This window comes from Rattus norvegicus, chromosome 13, assembly GCF_036323735.1.
Source record: "Rattus norvegicus strain BN/NHsdMcwi chromosome 13, GRCr8, whole genome shotgun sequence".
Lineage (NCBI taxonomy): Eukaryota > Metazoa > Chordata > Mammalia > Rodentia > Muridae > Rattus > Rattus norvegicus.
Window position 1 is genome coordinate 96,829,371 of NC_086031.1, and position 23,162 is coordinate 96,852,532.

Below are 23,162 nucleotides of genomic sequence, written 5' to 3' on the forward strand. Positions count from 1 at the left end.
ACCTGTGTCCAGTTGAGAAGCTGCCAGGCAGCCCTGAAGGCTAGAGAGCCCTTCTCCTGCCACCCACTCAGGATCTTGCATTTCACAGATGGCTGCCCTTCCAGTCTTTGTGTGGGCAGTGGCTGTTCCTATCTGGCCTGGGAGACTCAGGGCCAGGTGGACTCAAAGTATATTGCCAGAAGCGTCCAGGTTGTTGAGAGAAAGCTGGCCAAGGTAATTAGGAAAGTTCCTGGCAGGGGCAGTGAGGCCTCGGTATGGCTGATTGTGTTTTAAACTTCAAACTAGAGGAGTGCCAGTGTCCCTTGACCACTGTGGTTCTGCTCAGAGGATGCAGCCAACTCTCAGAGTGGAAGGCAGTTGCATAATGGGCCTAAGGCTCTTTTGGTTCAAACAGCCCGTGTGGCAGCAGCAGAAGAAGGGCACAGGAGGATTGGGGTCCTCTTTTCTAGCCTGGCTCGGGAACAGTGGGCATAGCAGGGTTCCCTCTCTGGGTCTGAGAGTTCATCTCCATAGCTGATGTCTTTGATTTTCCCCAGAGAGCTGCAGCTGAGCTAGTGAGAAAGAATTCACCATCACATGCAGGCAAAGAAAAGGGAAGAGGATGATTGGGGTGAGGGAGTCAGAGGCTAGGGGGACGCTTTCTCTCCACATCCCTCTCTCTAACACCAGTACCACTCTCCTGTCTAGCTTTCCGCACGGCTAGATGTCACTATCATAAAGGAAGGGGCCCGTTAGTTCCAATTTTAAAATCCCAGAGGAGTTTCCTGTAGGGCTAGTTTGGATCACCATGGGCAAAGACAGGATCAATTATGACGTCAAGTTGAGTGGAATTTTCTTTCCAGCCAACTCCTTGATCTGGAAGACTAGGGTAGGAAGTCTCTTGGAAGACCTTGAATCCAGCTTAAGCTCAAATGTTATTACGTTTGAAGCATTTGGGAGATCCCGGTAGATTACACAATTAGTAAACAAAGTGAAAGGTAGGAACCCAGCCCCAGGGATCCAGGACTCAGCAGTCTGCTTTGAATCCATCCATCACTTCCCAGTTCTGTAACGCCTGCCACTCCTCGCCTCAGCACGAGCTCCCTCCCTGTGCTTGGCCTGCCTGAAAGGTGTAGGGAGAGATGTACAAGGGGAGGGTTTGAGCTCTCGGGTGACCTGCTCTTGTTGGTTTTCGCCTGCAGATTCCCAAGGAGGTACGTGAGTATTGCCTGGATGGAGGTGGTCTTCATTCGGTAAGAAAGGGCACACCTGTCTTTGGCTCCTTCCTTCTCTTGTGGACACTCCAAGGATATGGTGTTCTCACTGAGAGCCAGTGAAAACGAGCTCAAGTCCCAGCTGCCAGGTCTGTGGGAAGAGAGCAGGGGTGACCCTTGCCCCCACGTGCATGGTGGGTTGGTCTGAATAAGGTGATTACAGCATACTGTAGGACCCTTCTTGTCTGGCCAGCAGGAACAAATGCCCCGGTGTCTAGTTAGAAAGGGAAGGGCCATGCTCGCCCTCTGTGCTCTGTCTTGGTCCATGGTCCTCAGCAGCTCACAGCTGGCTTGGGGAATCCTATCAATAATGTCCTTGTGGTTTGAGGTCCCCTCTAACCTCCTGGGTCTTGTTCACCTGGACCACTCACCTCAGAAGGTAGGGGTCTGGAAGCACTCCTGAGAGGGGACCTGCATGTCCCCATGGGAGGGTACAGTCAGCACAGAGCAAGGCCCCACCCAGAGTATGCTGGCCCAGCATCATCTCAGCTGCAGCCTAGGGATGGTTAAAAGTCTTAGTGTACAGACGGCATCCCAGCAAGTCCCAGCAAGTCACAGCAGCATCTTGGGGTCAGGAGAGAGCAGGCACTGTAGGTTTATAACCAGCCTCTTGACTCTCATGGCTGGGCTTTGATGTGGATCAGTTACACTAATTATGGACCGGGGTGTACCACGCTGCAGCCTCCTCTCCTCTCCCAGGTTCTCAGCACGATCAGGAGTGTAAATAGACCAGCAGGGTCCAGATTCATAGACTTGGGCCCAGGCTATGTTCCCAGATTGCAGACTACTGGTCTGTCCTGCCCTTGGATCACAGATGCACGCCACTTATCATGGAGGGGACGGCCCAGGTGGGTGGTCTGGTGCATTGTTTTAAGTACTAGAAAACAACGGAAACTGAACCCGAGTTAAATTCCCATCAGATTTGCTCCATCGATATGGAGTGTGGGGTCCTGTGTGCACATGTAGGATTTTCCCCCAGGGGCATCTACAGTGCCCTTGGCGTGATCTGCAAGTGTCAAGGAGTCTTCTGATAAAACTTGAACTTACCTCAGAGTCCCTGGAGGGACTGGTAAAGCACAGACCACCTGGCTTCACATCTATAACCCCTGGCTCTGGGTCCAGGGTGGGCCTAAGGAGTTGCCCATGCTCCACCCTGTAGGATTCTGCTGACCTTAGTCTTGCACTCTGAGAATCACCCTCAGTTGAATCTGCTTGATCCCCGTATTACCATTGCTAGCTGAGTCACATCAAGGGGCGGTGTGAAGGCCAGAGACCCTTGACCCCGAACTGGACGGAGTCTCCATTAGCACAACAGAAACCAGATTCTTGCCTCAGTGGCTCCAGGTCCCATTCTGGCCTCCCAAGGATTCTTTGATTGGTTCCACCCTTGGATTCTTCCAGAAACTCTGTTTGCCTTTCCCCTGTCAAGCCCAGATTATAGTTAACTGCCCATCTGCACTGACTGTGCCTTTCTCTGGGCTCTTTCCTCCCTCATCTCCACCAGGGACAGCAAGAATGACATTGAGCTTGTCACACTTTGGTGTTGGCTAAGGTCCTGCTGGTATGCCCCAGCTCTCTCGTGTCCAGGGTGTAAACATTTTCAGAGGGAATCCCAGCATTGTGGCTGACTTAGTTGCCACCTGGGAGGGTCCCTGAGGAGTCCCTGTCAGGGCAACGACAGAGGGACAGGTGGGCCTACTTTTCTCCCCTGATCAGCAGAACTGAGATCCGGGGAGGGTCTGGTGAGCATGTATGGACACTGACCGCTCCAAGGCGGGTGTTTCAGCCCTTGCAGCTTGCCTGCACCTGCCTCTGTCACGGGCATCATATAAAGATTGATTGTAAGGATAGAGGGCTCTGGGGAGGGTAATTACAGCACTAACAACACTGGCACCTGTGTTTTTAGAGCACTCCGCAGTCAGTAATTAGCCTGTGTCACACAGAAGCAGCCTCCCCACTCCTCACAACAAACTCATGGGGGTATCTTACCCTGTCTGTGGGAGAGTCCTGACCCCCAGGAGGCCAGCAATCAGGCTTGGATGTAGCTGCCTCCTCTGTCTGTCTTCTTCAGAGTCTGGTCACTTTAGTCACCTCGCAGAGCCCTTTGTTTGAGGGCCAGCTGGACTGTGAGACTCCATGTTGTTCTTGTAGAGACAGCTGTGGGTGCTTGCTGCTGGAATCATGAGGAGAACTATGCGAAGCTCACAGTAGACACCCAGAGCTCCAGTCTTCGTTTAACTGGGGGAGGGTAGAAGGTCTGGCTGAAGTCACAGCTAAGGCCACAGCCTCACTGGGCTTAGCAGCCAGTAGGACACCCCAAGACCACTTGGTGGTTGACACAGAGTGAGCTAGCTCGTGACTGAACCAAAAGCCTCCTGATTCTTACACATTAGGTACAGCAAATCGCCCCTAACTCGACAGGGTGGGGCTGAACTCCAAGGAGAAACTGACTCTGCCCATTGATTTGTGCAGTTGGAGAGTCACACGGATGCACACCTTGGCCGGGACTTCTTCCTGGGACGCCAGCCCTCTACCTGCTCCAGCACTTACATGAACCTTCGGGAGGTGTCCAGCAGGGTCCGACTCCCCCCGGGACAGTACCTGGTGGTGCCATCCACCTTCGAGCCCTTCAAGGATGGTGACTTCTGCTTGAGGGTGTTCTCAGAGAAGAAGGCCAAGGCTCTGTGCGTCTACTTTGTTGAGTGTCGGGGGGTGGGGGGGGGTCGGGGGGACGGGGTGGGTGTCGGGGGTGGGCGGGGTATCAGGGGATGTTTTCTGAGTTAGGCCCCAGCTGGAAGTGCAGCATTGGGAGGACCTCATTGTTAAGTGACCTGCCTCAGGATCTTAGCTGATGCTCCTAAAGGAAGTTTGGAAAGTATGGCACCTCCCGGGGACCTTCTCTGGGTGTGCCTCCTGCTGCCTCCACTTTGTTCTAGAGGGCTGGGAGTTTCCTCATCCAGAAACCCGAGGCTGGGGAGAAAGGGCACCAACAAGAGCCTTTAACCAGCTGTTCTACCATCTGGCAGAGGCTGACGAGCTAGGGCAGTGCACACGGCACACACATACTTTGTACATACACCACACACATCAATTATATACACTACATACAACCTACTCACTATATATATGTGTGTCATATACACTAGACATAGATGTGACATATGTGCTAAATGTATACTACTTATACACGCCACATTATACATGCATGCACACCATGTAGATGCTATTGAGAAACATACACATGTACAGCATGCGAACCATGTATATCATGCACACACACAGCGCATGCATCCAATACATAACACAAACATGCAACACACAAACCACACATATATATTATATACACCACATCATATGCACACAACATATGACATGCGCATACGCCTTACATTATTTGCATAACACACACCATACATTTCAATATCACATATCATACTATGCACACATACCACTAACGCATAACAAAAATATGCTACACTCATTCACTACACATCGCACACAGGACATCCTCATGGATGCATAGAAACCATATACATATCCTATGTACCACATGCCATGTGCATCGTCCACCCATACCGCACCACAGGGCCTGAGCACACAGCACACTCTCACTGCATACCCTGCACCGTGTCCCCACTCCTCACTTCAGGCCCCCACGAGGCCAGCAGAACCTTCAGCAGTGAACTTTTCAGAAGGGAGAAGAGCGGCCACAGGAGCGGGCAGGAGTGTGTCTCAGAATGTTCAGTATTCTAGGATCTGCGGGAGACCAGTGAACCCCTTATTCCATGAAACTTAGGATGGGTTGTATGTTGGGGCAGTAGAGAGGTAAAGGATTCCTTATAGGAATTCAGCCATACAGTAAGAAAAACAAAAACAAAAACAAAAAAACCAGGAGCTAAAAATACTGGGTGTGGAATCCCCTTAAGAGGAAATTGTCCCTGAAAGGACCATTATCTGAACTTGCTTTTTCATGTTTAACTCATTTCTGTCTGGATTTCAGGGAAATTGGGGATACTGTATCTGGACACCCTCATGAGGTATGCAATCCTATTGGGCCAAGCTCTCACACTACTGCATAGCAGACGTTCAAGCTTCTTGTTGATTTGACAGAGTTCTTTATATATCAAAAACGGTAGCATTTTATTTCTTTGGGACATAGTACTATAGTGTCTAAGGAATGATACCAGAGGCTGTCCACTAGTCGTCTACTGCTGCTACTACTACTACTACTACTGCTACTACTACTACTACTACTACTGCTGCTACTACTACTACTACTACTACTACTACTACTACTACTACACACACACACACACACACACACACACACACACACACACATGTTTGTATGCATACTCACAGAAAAATGTGCAGGGTTTGAAGTATGAGTTCAATTTCTTCTCCTTCCCACATGGTGTGCGTGAGTGTGTTCATGCATGTGGGGTGTGTGTGTGTGTGTGTGTGTGTGTGTGTGTGTGTGTTTTCTTTCTGTTCCATGGGGCAGGACCCAGGGGTGGGGGATGTCTTCACCCAACACAAGTCCAGTCCAGCTACATCCACTGTTCACCTAAATGGACTGAGTGTCTATGTGCAACTGCTACTCAAAGTGCCCTCTAGTGGCCGAGCTGCCATCTTGGAACGAAGGCGCCGGGATAGACATGCTCTGTTACTGGAAATAATCAAATGTGTAAGTTTGCGTTTCTACAGTTGAGTAGGAACATGGCACCTGAGGATCCATATGCCTGGGGCTTGGGTATGAGCTTGCCCGGCAGGAAATGCCCTGTCATTTTTTTTAATCTTACTATGCTAGTCTCTGTTTGGTGTGGTTGCCCCCAGGACCTGCAGCCCTCTTGTGAAGCACCTCTCTTTAGCACCAGCCTTTCCTGGGCTCTTGGTAACTCAACTCTGGGTGCTGATGGTAGCTTAGCCTTGTTACTTCCGGGAGTCTTATCATTCTTACTGGGGGTCACAGGATCGTCAGAGGAGCCACAGCGTGTTGGTGTAGGCCACACAGAATTGCAAGTCTGTTTTGATTTCTGCCCAATGATTTTAGAGTACATCATGGAAACAAATATAATGCTTTCCCTTCTGAAAAAATAATTAAATTGTATGTGTGACAAGTATCATCTTTTTCTTCTAAAGGTCACATGTGTGGTTTTGGGTTTGTGTGTTTTGTGTGCGATGGTGTGGTCAGTAGCCTCCTGGAAGAGGTAGGTAAACAGCCCTGGAGGCTGAGAGAATAGGATGGAGACAGGAAGTCTCATGGCCTTCCAAGACGGGCGTACAAGTCTCCAAGTCGTGGGCTGGTCGTTCTTTCAGCAATCTCTGTTTGTCACACCTAGGATGGTAGGGAAGGGCAGAGAGGGGTCTGAACCTTCATTCCATCACTTATTAGCTATGTGGCCTTGGCCTGCCACTGTGCGTGCGTGTGTGTGTGTGTGTGTGTGTGTGTGTGTGTGTGTATGTGTTTATGTGTGTGTGTGCACGTGTGTGATTTCTGTATTCTTTAGCAATGTATTTAATTATATCCACATCTATTTCTCCTCTCTAGCCTCTCCCAACTTCATCTTCATTTCCTTCTCCTCCCCCTCCCCCTCCCCTCTTCCTCCTCCTCTTCCCCATCCTCCTCTTCCCCATCCTCCTCCTCCCCATCCTCCTCCTCCCCCTCCTACATAACCCACTGAATGTCATCATCACTGCCTGTATGAGAGATGGGAGTGGGGCCGTTCATTAGAGCATAAGCAATCTACCATGGCTGTACAGCTGAAGAAAACCGACCCCCTCCCCCAGTCAGCAGCCATCGCCTCCAAAGCTCCTCAGTCAGGCAAGGATCTCATGCACCTCTCACTAGTCTCTCTGGTGAGTTGACAGGCTCTGTCTTGCACAGGTCTGTATAGGTAACCGCAGCGTAGGTACTGTGAGTTCATGGATGTGTCAGTCTTCTCGTGTCTAGAAGACACCACTTTGCGGCAATCCCCCCTCACCTCTGGCTTGTACTATCTTTCTGGTCCTCTCTTTCTGTGATGCTACTTAATTCTCTGTTTCCCCATCTGCGAGTAGTGAATAGCATACAGTAACGAGATGACCTCACAGCATGGTCCCAGATAATTCATTTAATGTGCCTCTCAGGCAGTAAGTAAGGAGAATACCATTCCTACAACCGTAACCTAAAATTACAGCGTCATTAGGCTATCCTGGGCTTTGTGTGCTCATCCTAGCAATGGCTTTGGTTCCTGGAAACTCTTCAGGCTACGTGGGGAGCTTTCGCTCCCTTTCGACCTTTCTTGTGATGGCTGAGAGATCATTTTGAATGTATTTGGTCAAAGGCGTCCATTGAATGGTTTGTAATTTTTAAAGGGCTGGCATGCATTAGCTCTCATCTGATTTCGAAACGGCCCACGAAACAGTCCTAGGTGGTTTAATATTAGCATTAGAAAGTGGATGCTCGGCGTGCAGACCGGTTCCAGTAAGCAGCGATTGGTAGTTCAGTTCCTGTCCCATTACATCTGCTAGGGTCTGCCCCTTAACCTACCTCTCTCTCTCTCTCTCTCTCTCTCTCTCTCTCTCTCTCTCTCTCTCTCCCCCTCCCTCTCCCTCCCTCTCTCCTTCCCTCCCTCCCTCTCAGAGAGAGAGAGAGAGAGCTAGGAAAGCACATATAAACAGCCTCACATTTTTCATATGATTTCTGGAACTCAGATTCCTATGAGGTTGCTGGCAAAGTCCCTGGACATTCTCCACACCCACCCTGTGTGAGATTTCTCTGTGTCTGTCTTACTGTTCTCTGAAAGTGATTCAGGGTTGAAAGCAAACATCCAAGGCTCAGGGTCCTGGATTGATGGTTCATCAGCGGAGAGTGTATACTGCTCTTGCAGAAGGCCCAAGTGTGGTTCCTAGCACCCAGGTAGGAACCTGAAATTCCGACTCCTGGGTATCCAATACCTCTGGCCTCTGGGCATGATCACTCATATGCACATACCCCTCCCCACACCTATAGAGAGGTAACATTAAAATAAGTCTTAAAGGAAGAGAGAGGAACTCTGGATCTGGCATAGCACCCTGCTGGACTGCCGGCCCTCTGCATGACTCCTTCCTTACCGTCTGTCTATCTATATTGGTTACTTCTCTGCTGACGTAATAAAACACTGCAACCAGGGCAGCTTACAGGTGATTCATTTTGGCTCATGGTTCTAGAGGATACAGTCCATCATGGTTGGGAGGCGTGGCATCAAATAACAGGCACAGCAGCAGGAGCAGGAAGCCCAGAGCTCACATCTTTAAATGCACATCAAACCAGAGAGAGCAAAACACAAATGGGGGCTGGAGAGGTGGTTCACAGATGAAGAGCACTGACTGCTCTTCCAGAGGTCCCGAGTTCAAATCCCAGCAACCACACGGTGGCTGACAGCCATCTGTAATGAGATCTGATGCCCTCCTCTGGTATGTCTGAAGACAGCTACAGTGTACTTAATATATAATAAATAAATAAATCTTTAACACACACACACACACACACACACACAGAATGAGGGTTCTAATATCAAAGCCTACCTCCAGTGACATACTCCCTTCATCAAGGCCACACCTCCTGAGCCTTCCCAGACAGTGTCATCAACTAGGAAACAAGAGTTCAAGTGCCTGAGACTACGAGGGACATTTTTCACAACCCTATATGTTCCCACTTAGCCTAAAGCCTGGCCCAGTACGGGCTCGCCATAGAAACTAAAATGCGGTTCATGCCACAATTCCTGTTTAACTTTACCAGCACCCTCCCTTTCAGCCACATCCCCGTGACATGGATGAAGAAGATGAACATGTCCGGAGCCTGTTTGAGGAGTTTGTGGGCAAGGTGAGTGGAGGGCAGGTTCCTCTCGGCTGAGTTACAAAAGGCTATCGGGTCATGCTTGTCTGCACTCCCTCGGGTCTACAAGAGTACAGGAGGGCAAAGCTGCATGCTCTAGGTCTCCAGCCTGTGTCTGTCACTTGTCACTTCATCCTGCTCGAAGCTAGCAGGCCTTTCCTGTGTTTCTAGGAGAGAGAATAACTATTGTCCAGAGGCTACTTTTCTTCCTGTGTTGACAGACTTGAGAAAATGGAAGAGCCCAATCTCTGGGTCTTGCCAAAAGCCTTTCAGTTTGTAAATTGGTCCCTTCAGATGGGGCCTCTGAGTAGAAAGCCAGGGCAGTGTGACCTGTCTAAATCAGAGGGGGAATTGCTGGGCAGCAGCAGGAGGTCACTCAGTTAACCTGCCCTGGGATTAGAGACACAGCTGGGCCCACTGACTTGGGAGACCAGCAGCACTCGCCCTGCGGAATCTGAGCCTGGTGTGTGTGTGTGTGTGTGTGTGTGTGTGTGTGTGTGTGTGTGTGTGTGTGTGTGTGTGTGTGTGTGTGTGTGTGTGTGTGTATGGTTGATTGTGCATGTATGCGTGGTGTGTGTGTGTGTATGACTGTGTGTGTATGACTGATTGTGTGTGTGAGTGTATGACTGATTGTGCGTGTGTGACTATGATTGTGTGTGTGTGTGTGTGTGTGTGTGTGTGTGTGACTGTGAGTGTGGTCAGGATATGCACAGCTGTCTCCCATTTCTCCTCCCCCTGTTCAGCTGTCCAGGGCTCGTTTTGTCCTGATCTTTTAGCGGTCATAAGTCTGAGTCCACCCAAGATTCAGTGTTGTCCCCACTGGCCCCATAAGTGAGTGAAGACCCTTGATGGGTCATGAAGTGCTAAAAAGATCCCAAGAAACACTTTCTGCCTCAGGGGCACGCCCTACCCCACTGAATTGCCAAGAGACTTAAGAATGGAACGGAAGCCTGACACAGAGGTCTCTCATCCCGTGTCATCGGGAGGCTGAGGCTGGAGGATTGCATGATCTGGGAGTTCGAAGACAGCCTGGAATGTATGGAATCTCTGTCAGAGAGTGGGGGGATGGGGAAGAATGGAAAAACATAAATCATACCAGAAAAGAAGCCTTTGCAGCAAAGCAAGCCTACAAACAGGAATACGTCAATTCACTCTACCCAGTTGCTCAGACCAGCGTTTTTCCCAGCAGAGGTTTGTTTCCTCAGCTGCCAAAAGGGCATGCTTTACTTAGTACATTCAAAACACCAGAGAAGAAGCTGGTTTTTGGGTAGATGTCTTTTCTCTCTTGTGATGGGGAAAGGACCTGCACACACATCACCATCCACCCCCTCGCTGGAAGAGCGACAGAGCGTTCTGGAGCTGGTCCAAGGTCACAAGGCCTCATGAAGGTTACAGCCAAGGTCCAGTAAGGACTCTGAGCACCCTATTTCTTTCCTGGTGGGTGGCTGAGTCATTCCTTTTCAGAGAGGTGCCTGGTGTTGCACTAAAACCGACCACCCTATGCCCAGAGGAGGTCATCCGGAGACACAGCCTTTTGAGGTTTTAGTCTTACCTTTCCCATGCCAGAGGCTGTCCCCAGGGATAGAGGAGGTCCAGGGTGACTGGGCAGAGTCCAGACTGGAACCCAGTTCACAGCCCATTGCTTCTACCACAACCCTTGTTCCTCTCCCTGCCTGAGGTCTATCTTCCACCTGGGAGGTAAAGCATGCATCTTCTCTCTGATTCAGAGTTCACAACAAACACATATGGGCTGCTTCAGTCCCCAAGTCTGAATCCCAGTCTAAAATGTGCTCCTGCACGGAATGGCAACTCACATACGTGGGAAATCCGGCACCTGGTGTCTGTGAACCCCAAGCTATTATAGTTCAATGATACATGACATTTTGTGAGTGTGTGTGTGTGTTTGTGTGTGTGTGTTTGTGTGTGTGTGTGTGTGTGTGTGTGTGTGGTGACTGGCAGTTTCTACAGTCACGGCTCCTTAACTGTAGTGTGGATGCAGCTTTGTTAAAGGTTTAATGATGCTGCACAGAGGGCGTGTGGGACATCAGTGCGAATTCCCACTGCTGCTACTTGTCACACTTTGTTCTCCAACCAGGCAAGTCCATGAAACAGGTGAGGCTGGGCTGGCAGCTTCTGTGGAGTTAGGCGACAAGCTTGTGCCATCCATCTCTCCTCTTCCCTACTAACCCTCCTGCGGCCCTGACAGGATGTCGGACCTCAGAGGAAATGGAGAAGTTGAGTTTCTAAAGACGTCACATGCTTTGAAGAATCACAGGGCTGGTGGACCTGGAGTCTGGCTGGGGAGGGAGCTCTAATTGGATGCCACGAAACAGCTTGTTGGGTCTGAAACAGTTCACATTTGGGCTTTTTCTAGGATTCTGAGATCAGTGCTAATCAGCTCAAGAGGGTCCTGAATGAAGTACTTTCTAAACGTGAGTTCTCCCCTGGGGTCTATCGGAAAGTCCGTGGGCATCCAAGAGAGGTGCTGGGTGGGGCTGAGAAGGGGCCAGAGATGAGCCAGAATTATCCCAGGTAGAGAGAAGGGATTCAGGCTGCCTCTGACCTTTAGAGATTCCAATTCTGTGCAATGAGGTGACATGTGACAGGGAGGAGAGGCTGGGGAGGAGGTGGCATTGAAAGAGGTGAGACCCACACTGGTAAGCAACCAGACCCTGCAGGACCAAGAATCTTGACATCAAATGAGAGTATTTCTAAGTCCTGAGAGAAAAGAAGCCAGGCTGTGTTTGATTTATGTGATACTTTCCCCACAAAATTAATGCTGCCTGAAGATCCCCTACCATGCTTCTTTGGGGATACAGGAAGGAGGGTGATTCTGACTGTTCTTGCCAACACTCAGTTGTTCAAAGCTTCAGACTTCCGCAAGCCTTGGGGACTGCCCAAGTGTCAAACTCTCTCCCAGGGAGGGCCATTGCACTGCCTTCCATGCCTCTGTGCCATGGGAGCCAGCATGGAGTCAGTCACCTTTTGCTTTGGTCCAGATGTGTCCCGGGTTATGCTCTTCAGCTGGTTGGGTGACGGGCTCTCATGCTAGCCCAGAGACAGGGCAGGACCTGAGCTGTGTCCTAGGGCTCAGAGCGCTGCCATAGCTTAGGAGAGCTCTTGCACACTCTGCTCTGCTCTGGTCCTTCTGTGACTCAGAACAGAGTGGAGGAGAGGGCTACACGGTCTTTAACAGGTGAAGGTGGAGAGAGGTCTGCAGCCCCCAGAGAGATGCCTGTGAGTTAACAATGGCTACTTCATCCAGCCACTGTGTGTTGTGACCACAGAGTCAGCTGGCCTGTGTTTAAATCCCAGCTGTGTTCCTTACAGGTCAATGGCTTTGAGTGAACTGTATAAGTTCTCTGGGCTTCAGGGTCCCCGGTTATAAAATGACGATGTTGATGATAACGTCTGCCAAGTGGAATTACTCTCAAGAGTAGATCGTATAGTGATGGGGAGACCCAAGAGGCGCTGGGGCATGGATGGAGGGTAGAATGGAGCCAAGGACAGGCTCACACCAATATCCTGGTAACGAAGCTCCGCTTACCTCACTGCAATGCTCACTAGACCAGTTCTTGGTGGCAGTAGCATCATTATACGATGCAGGAAACCAAAGCTTGCAAACATATATCTGTGGGTACCAAATCTGAGGTCCATAGCTTGAAGCACAAGGCCAGGGCTGGTCAGTGCTGTATCCCAGGGTACCAGGAGGCAGGCAGTGTATGTCCCGAGCCACCCACGATGTTCTCACCCTTTCTATGGCTACCGTATGCTCTTCGATGGTCTCCGACTGTCCGGCTCATTTATTTTCCCACTCCTCAGACACTCCTGACTCCCGCCTTCTTTTCTTTTTAAATATTTAGGAACAGACATGAAATTTGATGGATTCAACATCAACACTTGCAGAGAAATGATCAGCCTGCTGGATGTATCCTTTAAATGTCACATCCTTTTTTCCCGTTTTAAAGACTCCTCTGCCTTTTTCCAGGAAGGAGAGAGCGCCCAGGGGAGGAAATGAGAAAGGAGACTCATTTACTGAGCATATGTCAGGAATTGTGTTTGAGGTTTTTTTTTTAAACGTGCTATTCTGTTTTCTGATTGTCTTCACCACGATTGGGACTATCTCTCACTTATCCATAAACAACAACAACAACAACAAGATATTCCATACTTGAGTGCCTGGTCTAAAGTTTGGAATGTGGAGACAACAAGTGGGACTTTCTCCTCCATCATCATCTGCACTATGTTGTGCGTCCCCATCTGCTAGATCCATTCTACCCCACGTCCTCACCCAGCCCTTCCTCAGCTCCCCCTGTCACTGTCTGATTTTCTTTCAGACACATAGCTCAGTACACAATAAGTACTCCTGGAAGGAATATAAATCAGATATGAGAAATTCCACATGGCCTCCCCCCAGCACACATCTCTCTTTTGGTTTTATTACAACCTTTGAGAAGACCTTGTGTTTCTAAGATCTGGGCTTTTGTTGTTGTTGTTTGTTGGTTGGTTGGTTTTTTTTCGTGGGGGGGGGGAGGTTGTTTTTGACATTCTGACAATACCATCATGATTTGAATGAGCAGTTGCACCAGTCACAGAAATCTGAGTGTGGAATTAACACAGCTGCAGCCGCTGTCACCCAGGATGGTGAGGGTGTGAGGCCAATGAGTGCTGCTGTAGGAGGCTCTAGGACGATGTGGTTCTTTGTTCCTACCTCTGTGCCTGGCCTCTGTAGTGAGCACTGAACCTTTTAATCTTAATTTGAGTTTGCTTCTCACCATCACCCCCATTGTGTGGCTTGTTGCAAACATGGAAGGTTTATTAACAGTTTGAGGCACTGATGTAGGCTCGCAAGAGAGAGAAACTTGCTAATGACTCAGAGTTTGTCCATATTGACCTTTAACAAACACAGAGTGATGGGACAGGAAGCCTGGGACCTATGGAGTTCAAGACTCTCTGGCTGAAGATCCGCACATATCTGGTACTTCCTCTGGGGAAAGAAGGGCATCTATCTCTCTGGGCCTCGGCCCCTTTCCATCCTTCTGGCCCTCTATAATACTCATTCCTGGGGTGTTCTAGATTCTAGACTCTGGTCAAAACCATCCAAACCTAGGTACATGGTTCAGAAAAGAGCCAGGAGGCAAAGGCGACGAGAGACACCGATGCCAACCTCTATAATGAAAGGCCTCATGCACAAGGCAGAGCACAGCACGGGCATTAGCCCCATTTCTGTTTTCCAGAATTTCTTTGGAGGCAGAAATACAGCCTCTCTTGAGTGCATCCTTGGCCTCTCAGGAGAGTAGTAGACTGTGAGGAAACTGTCAATGCTGGGGCTGTGCTCTTATCACGTGGAGTTTCTCTCTGGCTTCAGGAGATCTTCCAAGAAATGGACCATAACCATGTAGGGACCATTGAAGCCCATGAGATGAGGACAGCTCTCAAGAAAGCAGGTGAGGACCTGTCCTGTAGAGTCCTATAGAAGAGGTCTTAGGACCCAGATGTGCTCAGTGGGAATAGCACATGTTCTCATGATGGTGAGGGCTAAGGGTCTTTCCTGAGGGCTTCCTTATACTGGATGCCAGTGTGGCAACCAAATCTTGCTGAAGATGCATCCTATCCAGGGAGGAGGGATGCTCAGGGCTACATTCTGCCTGTTGCTGAGGCAGTGATAGTAGTTACAGGTACGGAGCTCTGCAGGGGCTCAACTTTTCTATGTTCACCTACTGTGGGTATGCAGCTATGGCTGCCCCAGGGCTGGGCTGGTGTTGGACTAGGGAAAGGGCTGATAGAACTTCTCTAAAAGTGGAGGGAGTTGTTGGCAGAGCATCTCCTGGGTCTCCCTGGGAGAAGCAGAGGAGTCCTGCTTTACAGATCTCCACAGACTCATGGAGGGTCCCCTGTGGTGTCATCCCCTTGAAGTCTATCAGGAAAATGCAAAGACCTTTGCATCATCCACGCATGACACAGCCTCTCTTGGCCATCAGGTTTCACCCTCAACAACCAGGTGCAGCAGACCATTGCCATGAGGTATGCGTGCAGTAAGCTTGGTGTTGACTTCAACGGTTTTGTGGCGTGTATGATCCGCCTGGAGACCCTGTTCAGTAAGCCTGTTCTCATTACCCCTCTTCTTTTCATCAGAGAAGCAGAGCATTGTGGGGGTTAGGCCAGGAGGTGAGGCCTGACGGTGCCTTTGGAGCATGGGGACTAAAAGTATAGATGAGATTTGTATAGCTGATACTTAGAAGGAGGCGAGGTTTGACACTTTAGGGGCTACAGATGTCCAGGCTGGTCATACTTAAGGGCTGAGGCTGTCTTTCCTTGGAGACCTGGAACTCTGCTATCCTGATTACTGAGCTATGCAAAGTCATTAGACCAAGGGTCCCATGTTATGAGCTTGTGTCGATTCGCCTGTATGTCACCACGAGGGGCGTTTGAGAGGCTGTGCCACCTTCCAGGAGAGAAATGGCTCTCTCTCTCGGAGGCAGTAGCTGTATTCCTTCCACACTGGGCACTGGGATTCTGTTATCTTGTAATCAGCGGGATATCTTCTTAAGGGAGGGGACCTTCCCCACTCAGGGTGAGTCCAAGGTGGAAAGTCTTAGAGGTAATATCTGTTGGTTAGAGATAGAGCAGAGGGACTGAACCGTCCTCTGCCCACTCACCAAAGAAACTACCAGTTTCTTGATTGAGCTTCTGAAGATGAGGAATCAGAGGGGCATCTTTGCTGATGATGTTAGGGTTGGGCTTGGGCTTGGGGTTAGGGTTAGGATTCCCATTCAGTCTGGGAGATGTCTGCTGCTACTAAAATTCACCCTGACTGCTGGTCCCCAGGGTTAGACTAGATCGGGAGGGCAGGGGATATAGGGGAATAGAGGGGTGGAGGGTTGTAACTTGACATGGACTGGTCAGAGGCAGTCTCTGATGTTCCAAACCCCAGGAATAGACATGCCTAATTTCTTGCTTCTCTGGCATTTCAGAACTGTTCAGGCTTTTGGATAAGGACCAGAATGGCATTGTCCAGCTCTCCCTGGCTGAGGTAAATGACCCAAGGTTCGAGGAACTTCTCATAGACAGACTTTGAAATCTCTGGACAGAATAGGTGCTCTGCTGTGTTTGTTCCTACCAACCATCTTATTGCCATGAAAATTCCCTGAATGTTCTGTGGTCAACATGAGGAGAAGGAATGAATAGTATTTTAAGAAGTTAGTCAAACATCTTGATCAGTTCATTAAGTAATTTAATCAAGTGCCCCCTCTTAACCCTTTCATTCCTTTACCTTAAATCGAACGCTATCCTTAGCTCCATCTAAAATCATTTCAAAGATGCAAACTCTTGTTAATTGGGATGGACTTACATGCGCATTTGTGTCTGGTGGGAGGAGTGGATACAGTGTAAAATGGCTGACTTTTGGGGCTTCTGAATTAACATATATGGGGGCACAGGAAGCCAAAACTGAATCTCCAATGAGGAAGAATGAAGGTACGAAATAAATGAGTGTTCTTTTCGTGCAGAAGTCACATTGTGCTTAATGCAGAAAGTGACAGCCAGTGCCTGTAAGGGGCATACCCTGGGTGACAGAGTCTATCGCTGGCCTCTGGGGGGGGGCGGTTAGGGGAACAGGAAGTGCAGCTATGGATCAAGGCTTCTGAGATAGTGGAGCTAGAGGACTGGGTCATCACTGTCCCTGCCATGTTAGAGGACTGGGTTACCACCTCTCTGCCATGTTAGAGGACTGGGTTATTACCTCTCTGCCATGTTAGAGGGCTGGGTTATCACCTCTCTGCCATGTTAGAGGACTGGGTTATCACCTCTCAGCCATGTTAGAGGACTGGGTTATCACTGTCCCTGCCATGTTAGAGGACTGGGTTACTACCTCTCTGCCATGTTAGAGGACTGGGTTATCACCTCTCTGCCATGTTAGAGGACTGGGTTATCACCTCTCTGTCATGTTAGAGGGCTGGGTTATCACCTCTCTGCCATGTTAGAGGACTGGGTTATTACCTTCTCTGTCATGTTGGAGTACCTGGTTATTACCTTCTCTGTCATGTTGGAGTACCTGGTTATTACCCTTCCTGCCATGTTAGAGGGCTGGGTTATTTACCCTCCTGACATGTTCTGAGTCCAACTGCTTTTTATTCTTCTTGTTAATGGAAATGCTTTTGGTTATTTCCTACGACCAAAACGAAGCTTTCTTTGAAACATACCTGTGGATTCCTGTAGATACCTGGGAATTAGCGTACGACATACAAGGAAGTGTACATGCAGAAGTATACACACATACATATAAGAACATATAGCATATATATGAAATGCAGATATAAATGCAGGAACATACACACATACATATAGAATGCATATACACATATAATGTATAGGTATAAATTTAGGAATATATTCACATATGTAAAAATATAGAGACATAAGAATACAGGAATGTAAGTATAAGGATATATGTATGTCTGTAAGAATATATGTGTTTATGAACATAATTGTCCTTTATGGGGCTTTAGTTCCAGAACCTTCCTAAGATACCTGGATGCATCAGACCTTTGTATAAAATGGCATACTATTTGCATAGGGCCTTCCTCTTGCTCACTCTAAATCCTCTCTAGGCTGTTGATGATGCCTAATGTAATACATAATGCCTAATATTCTACAATGATGCCAGGGCTAAGTAAAGAGCGGTCGTCTCACTGCATTATTTAGGGAAGAAATGACAAGGGAAAAAATCGTTCATATTCAACACAGTGTAGTTATTTTTCTGGAGATTTTTAATCTGCCCTTGGTTAAATCATGGATATGTGACTTGTGGATTGACAAGGCCTACTGTACTCATCGATGCACCTCTTTTTGGAGGCCCCTTTGGGTACAGAGTTTTTCCTAAGTTGCATTTCCTGCAGCACTCTGATTTTGGAGCTAGTGACTTTGTTAAGAGCTTCCCATGAGTAAGGCACTCGCTGCATGATGGAGCCGTAACAAGTGGTGATCTCTGAGGCAAGGAGGGCATCTGTGGCCAAAACCCACACACTCCCTAGAAGCTAAGCACTGTGTTTGTCCCTTCTTTTGCAGTGGCTGTGCTGTGTGCTGGTCTGACCCGCTGTTTGGACATCAACAACTTCCCTGTCTCCCACTTGTCCCTTTCAGTCTTATGAACATGTGACCTCAGGTGGCATTTACTGACTGTTGTATTGTTCCAGCCAACTGTTGTTCCTGAGACACTGCCTTTCCCAACAGAGCAGTCTAGGGAGCCCCAGATCTCTCAGCAGCACCGAGCTATGAGCTAACTGGGCAGATCCCAGGGTTCAGCAGAAGGAAAAGAATCAATTAAAGTTGTGGGCCAGGATGGTTTCTGTCTTCCTCTAGAGATGTTCAATGGTGAGGGCCACCTGGGCATCAATGCTACAGGAAAAGATGTGACTTGAAGCTCCTGCTGGAAGCACGACTGCTTCTGAGGGCTCTTGGTGAAAGGGGTAGAGTCTCAGTAATGCCAAGAAAGGGTACAGGTCAGGTAGGGGAGCTGGGAACCATCCTCTTTAGAGGCAGGGAATGTTGTTAGCTGATAAGCAGCTAGAGAATTAATGTGGTTCAGGTGAGTTTTGCTTACAAGCAAACACGGGGCTGTCTGCTGCTGGTGAGGAAACTGAGACCACGCATAGCATAGCATCTTGGTATCTAGACAGATACATTAGCTACTTTTCTATTGCTGTGACAAAACACCATGAACAAGGGCAGCATAGAGAGCAAAGAGCTTATTTGGGTTCATGGCACCACAGCGGAGAGCCTACGATGATGGAGTAAGATGGAATGATTTTACACTGTCAAAAGCAGGAAGCCGAGGGTTCTCATTTTGAACCACAAGCACAGTTCTCAAAGCCCCCCACCCCCAGTGACATGCTTTCTCCACGAAGGCCATATCCCCCAAAACCCACTGGGGACTAAGTATTCAAAAACCCGAGACTGTAGAGAGCATCTCACTCAAGCCACCACCACAGGGTAGCACTGTGTCTCCCATACAGCCTTCAAAGCAGAGTGTAAGGGAGACAGTACCCGGGCAAACCTTGACTCCTGTATTAGTCTGAGGACTAGTTTTCTGTTAGTAGCAGAAGAGTTTGATGAATATTACTTGTAGGATTTTGGCCAGAAATCATGGTGATTTCACCTGAAGACTTTCATACTGACTTCAAATCTCCTAGACTCAGTAAAGGGGAGGAGCAGTGTTCGTTGCTTTTTATTGTAACGGTGACACAATGTGACCCTATGGAAGCAACTCAAGGGAGAAAGGTTTACTTTCTCACAGTTTTCAAAAGTTTTAGCTCCCACAGGAGGGAAGGTGTAGAGAATCCATGACAGTTGAGGCAGAGGTCTGAGCTCCATACAGCATGACCGTAGACAAGAAACCCAGCAAACCAGCCAGGACCCAAAGTAGATAGTACTGCCTCACATCCAATAGCTTTTCCGCTTTGGAAAGGTCCCTTAGCCTTCATTAAAATGAAGCTGCAGCCCAGACATTCAAACCATGAAAGTTTTGGGGACATTTCACTTTCAAATACAATCACTCTGCCCCTGCCCCCTGAAGTGCATGCCATCTCATGATACAAAAGGCATTCAGTCCAATTCCATCAAAAGTTTCCACAGTTGTGACAGTCCCAACCCTGTTCAAAAATTTAAAATTTCCTTCGAGACTTGAGGCAAACTCTTAACTGTGAAACTCTACAAAAATAAACAGGCTAGATACTTTCAGTGCACAGTGGTACAAAGAGGAGAATGGGAGACCAGTAAGGAGAGACTAGACCAAAGCAAGACCAAAGCCAAGCACGGAAGCAGTAAATTACATAGTTCTGTGTCTGGCAAATGGGGCTTATAATGACATCATCTGAGCTTCAAGGGATGGGGTGGCCCCTCCCCTTCCATCTCTGCTGCCTGAGCCCTCAAAGTGTATGGGAGGCCAGAACTTCCTTGGAGACAGGGAATGTTCTTAGCTGATAAGCAGCTAAGAGAGCTAATACAGTTCAGGTGAGTTTTGCTTACAAATGAACACAGGGCTGTGTGTTGATGGTGAGAAAATTGAGGGCCACCTCCAATTACTGCCTATAGCTTTTATCAGCATATGTCACCCGCTCTTGGTTTTTTTCAGTATCCTGGAGTCTCCACTGAAACTTGGGCCTCACCTTAGTGGCCTCATCAGGAGGTCCTGTGGAGGGTTCAACCCTGCTACACGTTTCCTGGCCTTAGGCTTTTCTCTGGAATCTCATAGTAAAATTCCATCTACTACAATTGCATTGTTTGTGCTTGAAAACTCAGCACCACGCAGACGACACTAATTTTTGCTTCTAACTCAGGATACAGCCAGGATTCTGAAGGCCATGGCTGCTGTGTATTCAGCATACCCAAAAGGCTTAGCCTGGGGAAATAATTTCTGAGCCTCCCTGCCCCCTTTAGGCATTCCTTTATAGGATCTCTCATTTTAAATAAAAGTCTTTCAACTGAGTTTATACCCTGCTATCTCCAATAGGTGGGAATCTTTGCTTTGAGGCCTGCCTCCCTGCAAACCCTTACTCACTAACCGTGGCAAAGCACTCAATTTGTCTTTAACAATACTGTGGCTTGCCTGCAGTGTTCCCATGCTAACAGCATTCAGACTCCTTTGCTGAATGATTTACAAATCCTTCTACTCAACTCTTTGCTTTCAGTGGCCCCTCACTGTAAATTTGGTTAAAAACAGCCAGTGATAACCATGCTACAACCTGGGTGCCATGCTGTCCTGAAATTTCCTCTACCAGATTAATGAGTGCTTAAAGACATGGGTGAAATAAGTGCAGGTTCTTGGTCAGGGTGTACCATGAATGACCTTGAGTCCCATTTCCAAATAAAGACTTCATATCTATCGGGAACATTACGAGTACAACCCTTACTGCCCATGTCCTATTGGCATTCTGATCTTCTGACCTCCCACCAGAACCTAGCATTTGGCAGAACTTACACTATCCTAACTTCTCTAGTCTGCAGTTCTAAAATCTTTTAAATTCCTCCTGAAAATCATTTCCAACAGCCTGAGAATCACATGGTCAAGCTTACCACAGCAGTGACCGGCCCCACAGTTGCTTTTCCCATCACTACAAGATCCCTAACATCAACTTAAAGAGGAAAGGCTTATTTCGGGCTCAGGATTCTGGAACTTTCACTCCATCCATAGGGAAGACATGGCAGAGTTTACAGAGATGGAAACATATGGCTTGGCCTCTTTATACCAACCTCAGACAAGAAACAGGACACATAGGCTGGACCCTGAAGCATTATAACCTTCAAAGTCCTGCCCAAAGTGTCCCTTTAGCCTACCCAGGGCCCACATCCTAAAGGTTCCACAGCTCTCAAAACAGTGTCACAAACTTGATGGTACAGGCCTGAAATCCCAACTGCACAGACAATGAGGCAAGCGAGCTGTGAACACAAGGCCTATGTGGGCTACAGAATGAGTTCAAGGCCAGCCAGGAAAACTTAATGTGACTGTCTCAAAAAGTAAGAAGACCACTGAGATGATAACTCGTGTTGCTTAGCATGCAGGGAATCCCTGGGTTCAATCCCTAGCCCTGAAAGTAACGGTAAGGGGAGGAACATGAGGTGGGTGACTGGATGTTCAGACATGAACCTGTGGTTCAAGCGTGAATCTATTTTGCTGTCTGTGGCTATGATAAACACCATTACCGAAAGCAACTTGGGGAGAGAGGGCGTTATTTTGGCTTGCAGGTTGCAGACTATCATCAGGTTAAGTGAAGGGGCCACACCTGTGCAGGTGGTCCTGGGTTATGTAAGAAACCTGGCTAAGCAAGCCGTGGGAGGCAAGGCAGTCAGCGATGTTCCTCCATGTTTCCACTCATGCTCTGGCTTCCCTTCAGGATCCAGTAAAGTGTAAGCTGAAGTAAGTCCATTAAGTTGCTTTTGGGCATCGTGTTTATCTCATCAATAGAAAGCAAAGCAGGACATAAACTAGTCCTGGAGAGTGGGCTGCTGCAGGAGACCTGACCAGCTATGATTAATAAGAGACCAGAAACACTGAAGCCAAATCTTTGCTACACTGGGACAACCAATGCTAGTTATCTGAAGCTGAAAATTCAGCTGTAGTCATTAAGAGTCTAGTATCACTGAGCTTGGTTCTGCTTTGATCTGACTGTTTTTCCATCTTGGAGTAAGAAAGTACGTAGCTTATTTTGGATCCCGAGGATGCTCACAATTAAGAAATTTTGGATGTTTTCAAAAGACCGAACTTTTAAAGTATCTCCATTTTCTAAAGATTGTGGGACTTCTAAAGTTGGATTGTATTTTATGTTGGGATGTCAACTGGAATGATTGGGGATAACCAAGTAAGGAAAGGTTATAGTTTAAGAGTGATCTGTTTGTCAAATTGGTTAAGAGTTCGGTTGTGCTGATCAGTGTCAAGTACACACAAATTAGAGTCACTTGGGGAGAGGGAATCTCACTTGAGGTATTGACTCCACCAGACTGGCCTGCGAACACATCTGTGGACGTGTCTGGATATTTTCTTCGTTGATGTTTGATAAGGGAAGTCCCAGCCACTGCGCACAGTGCCACCCTGGGCACGTGGTCCCGGGTTGTATAAGAAATCAGGCTGAGTGAGTCTTGGAGAACAAACCAGTAAATAGTGTTTCCCCATGGCCTCTGCTTCAGTTCCTGCTTTGAGTTCCTGTCCTGACATCCTCTCATGATGAACGGAAAGCTGTGAAGTAACCCTTTCCTCCCCAAACTGCTTTCGGTTCTGGTGTTTGCCACAGTCAAAGAAAGCAAAGATGATGACGTTGGTATTTTCTGAATGCCTGTGTCCAGAAGCCCTACCCACAGGCCTCTGAGGCATCTTCTCAAGTCCTCCTTGTCAACAAGTCTCTGATCCAGAGCTGTGGCTTGCTGTCATTGCCTAGTGCTGTCATAGACAACCACACCACCTATCTCTGTTTGGAAATAGATCAAAATTCTGAGTTCAGTGTATGGAACCTACTGGGTGTGCAGAGTGTTTGGGAAATGTGGTGTAGTTTTACGTGGCT

The 23,162-nt window shown here is 48.3% G+C and overlaps 1 protein-coding gene across 6 annotated transcripts in view; it reads left to right on the forward strand.

Moving 5' to 3' along the window:
• The window catches only part of Capn8 (calpain 8), a 64,186-nt gene extending 45,731 nt beyond the window's left edge, over window positions 1-18,455 (forward strand). For 4 of the 6 annotated variants that reach the window (XM_063271979.1, XM_063271982.1, XM_063271981.1 and 1 more), the window contains 3 exons: window positions 1,182-1,193; window positions 1,953-2,101; window positions 3,726-3,933. In XM_063271979.1, coding sequence (XP_063128049.1) covers window positions 1,182-1,193; window positions 1,953-2,101; window positions 3,726-3,807 — 243 coding nt within the window. In that variant the 3' untranslated portion in view covers window positions 3,808-3,933. 6 annotated transcript variants of the gene reach the window in all.
• The last annotated feature ends 4,707 nt before the right edge of the window (window positions 18,456-23,162 follow it).